Source organism: Pinus tabuliformis, chromosome 5_2 (genome assembly GCF_031772625.1).
Source record: "Pinus tabuliformis cultivar Carrire ecotype Pingquan chromosome 5_2, CPIR1, whole genome shotgun sequence".
NCBI classification, from domain to species: domain Eukaryota; kingdom Viridiplantae; phylum Streptophyta; class Pinopsida; order Pinales; family Pinaceae; genus Pinus; species Pinus tabuliformis.
In genome coordinates, this window is record NC_142306.1 from 395230510 (window position 1) to 395234206 (window position 3697).

General features: G+C 38.2%; 1 protein-coding gene across 1 annotated transcript; it reads right to left on the reverse strand.

Moving 5' to 3' along the window:
- Positions 1-1155: 1155 nt before the first annotated feature.
- Positions 1156-2529, reverse strand: LOC149159170 (protein JINGUBANG-like). The gene has a single exon (XM_089434217.1). The coding sequence runs from the start codon at positions 2527-2529 to the stop codon at positions 1156-1158; it is 1374 nt and encodes a 457-aa protein (XP_089290343.1).
- Between the last annotated feature and the right edge of the window lie 1168 nt (positions 2530-3697).

Consider the following 3697-nt stretch of genomic DNA (forward strand, 5'->3'; position numbering starts at 1 on the left):
ATTTACAAAAATATAAATACTTTATTCATATAACCATTTATAATATTTAAAAAGATAATAAAATTGTCACTAAATTTAAATTCGAAATAATTTAAAATATAAATAACGGTAAAAAGAAATATGTGTAAACGTGCACGACGATTTATTATAGATATAAGCACGATGTGACATTTAATACCCACCTTGAAAAAAATAATAAAATGGTCAGTAAAATTAAATTCGAAATAATTTAAAATAGATAACTGAAAAAAGAAATATATGTAAACGTGCGCGACGATTTATTATAGATATAAGCACGATGTGACATTTAATACCGCCCACCTTGAAAATCAGACTCAAACAGACCAAATTAGCGCTATTTTATTAATTTTAATTTTTAACATTACAACCCATTCAAACATTAAAAATTAGCGACGGATATTTTTAAATGAAATATATATACAGTTGGCCTCATGTGGTAAGCCGTTGTTTATAATGTGATTTTTTTGGAAGTTTGGGTCAAAATCTCGTAGTAATTTATTGGAATAGCAAATTTGATAGCTAGTTTTTGCACAATCAAAACGTTCCAAGGGATTTTCAGGGTGCTGAATCCAAATATGCAGTTAAAAAACCATTTTCACTTCAATAAATCAAGATTTAACCTCAATTTCTTCCGACAGATTCTATCACAAAAATCTCCAAAAAACCACATTATAGACAACTCCTATATAATAAATAAACAACTTGCAATTCATCAAGATGGTTAAAAAGCGTCGACAAATCTTTTTCCTACCCACAACATTTTCTATATATATATGTAACAGACATATTTTGTAGAATATACCATCCCTTTTTTCAGGAAAAGCCACTGCGATTTCCTTCGAATTTCAATTGACTATGTGACATTTTATTTTGAACACGATTTTCCATCTTCATTCACACATGGCGCCTTTACGCTGCGTTTAGATTTTTCTGGGTTCTCCGGCTGCAAATTTCGTCCGCAAGACAACACATAATCTAACATATTTAAATTTATTAGCTGTGAATATTTGGTAGTTAATGGCCATTTACACTTTCACAATACAAAGTTCCGTTCTATCACCTGAACCACTTCAATAAACTCTCAACAAACTCAATTTCAGAGCAATCCTCAAAATACAGTAATTGAAAGACGTTTTAAAAACCCAGATAATGACACCCGCCCAATCTAATGTGAACATCGATATATCTATCGGTTTCATCCACGCCCTTATCTAATACATTCCATACTCGAATTCCTCCATCGAGGCTACCCGTGTATATCATATAGCAGTTCATCAAATCATCAACGCGTGCAGTAATACACTTTACAGGAGCTGTGTGGCCTTCCAAAACCGCTACGCACCTATGCAAAGTACCTGCTTCTCTTCTCCAAACTCTAATGCTCTTATCGGCAGATCCATAACAAACCATATCGGAGACCGTTGCCAAGCACAACACAGCTTGTCTGTGTCCCTTCAACTCGCCAGTGACAGATTTGTTCATTCCATCGACCAATTTATCGACCTCCCACACGAAAACTGAAGAATCACCTCCACCAGAATACAGGATCAAACCGTCCGGGCTTAAAGCCAGACCATTCACTGCAAATTTATGCTTATTCATCGTGGTCACCAGCGAATGTCTTTTATGATCGGCGTATTTCGTCCAGACTTTGATTGTGCGGTCGGCGGAGGCAGTGTACACCAAACCACGCGAAGAAACGATGAGTGCGTTTATGGCGTCGTCGTGCGCTCGAAACGAGTCCACGCAACGGAAATCAGAGAGCCTCCACACCTTCACCGTTCTGTCCCACGAAGCCGAATATAGATTACCATTTTCTACCGCCATTGCAGATATTGTATCTGCATGCTGGATCCAAAGGCACTGCTTGTGCCGGCGGACCTCAACATAATTTTTAGGCGCCAGAAAGTTCTGCAAATAGTCCTTCACGGTGGGTATCGTGCACACTAGATTATGACGCAGAGAAGAGTCCTGTTGAGCCTTAGAACGTTTCCATACTCTAATCTTGTGATCCTGGTGGGCACTGAATATTTTATCTTCGACAACCAGAATACATTTAACTGTTCCACTTTCGCAACCGAATCTGCAGGGCTCTACGGGTTCTCGGTATTCATCATATTGTTCAAATACTCGAAGGCCCTTACCAATGGATCCACTGTATAGCAAATTATATTTTTTCACAAAGGCGATAGAATAAATGCAACCCTCACGACCTTTGATTGCTGACACGCATCGGTACTTTTTGAGCGGCAGAATGGAGTAAAAGTTAACTGACATTCTAGAACGACCTTGCAGGCAAACAAGCTCTTGGTGTTTACTCCCCGAACCACTTTGGCAGGCCTTTGATACTGCAAAACGCTGTTGGCTTCCAACTCCATCTTCTTGATCTAAACTTGCAGAGGGAGCTGAATCCCTTTCTTGGTGCTCTTCAATGGCTGTCATGGGAGCTACAAACACCTCGACTACAATATCAATGTATATTCGCGGACTGTATTTCCCAGATCTCATGAACAGAGATTTAGTTCCTCGAATACATGAAATTTCCAAGACAAGGAACAGATCCGTATAAGGGCACTCCAAAAGCAATAAGAAGATGAGGGTATGAGTTAACTGAAAACAAAAGCTATGAACGAAATATTTCGGACAATAGATTTCTGCTAATTTATAACATTGCCTACAGAAGAAAATATATGATTATAAGATAGTGTTTCCGACCTGCCATCGTCAGATTTGACTAGGATTGTGCCTACTAACGACTGGATGCAGGGCGGCTGGGTTTTCCCCCACCAACCAGTCGAACACTCTTCCATGAATAAAATAGTGGTTACGCGTTTATTTACCGACACGGAAAGGTTGAAGTGGGGCATACATGGATGCATCCTTAAGTCGATGGCGTGGTCAATTTTTTCATCGTGTCCATGTCCCTCAGATTTTTATATTCGGTTGTAATTTTTTTTTGATCTTGTCCATGTCCGTCAGATTTTCAAATATTCAGAAAATCTACAATCCGATTAAGCTCACCGATCTGGGATTCTGGGGTCTGGTGTAATGTTTCTCGGGGCGGGATCTGGGGCAGTATGTAACGGCAAAAATAGCTTCCGTGGATTCTTTTATTCCACGCAGGTGAATCTCTGACTCTGCAAGCTCTTTCGCTTAAAAGATGAATGACGTACTTTATCCGTTTTGAGTGCAAAAAACCATTTCGAAACGAAATAATTTACACCTGCTGTCTCTATATTAATTGGCAAATGACATCCACCATTAAACCTAATCCGATAGAGTTATATCAAAACACAATTATCCACAATCTGTCAATAGAAATTTGGACAACCTGCCTGTTATATCCATTTACATTATAACATACAAAGAAAATTGTAATCGCAAGTATGACATGGCCACGATTGTTTCACATAAAATATGAATGCTTCCACAAACTCAATTTTCTTCGCACAAGGCATTCAATGCGATATATAAATTGCAACTTGAAATTTAGAAAACCTCAGACGAATTTTTCTCCTTGATTTCATATATTTATTCTTGGAGCAGCTGACTTCGATCATATATCTTGTATTTTTAAAGTGGACACAGGCTCGTTTGGCGGGGAACTTGAAGTACCAATCATGCATTTCAATTGAACAAAATGGGCCGTGAATTAAACCTTATTCAATGTTAGACA

What these genes read in the sequence shown, in the direction of transcription:
- LOC149159170 (XM_089434217.1), bottom strand. Translation starts at nt 2,529, where the DNA reads ATGAGATCTGGGAAATACAGTCCGCGAATATACATTGATATTGTAGTC.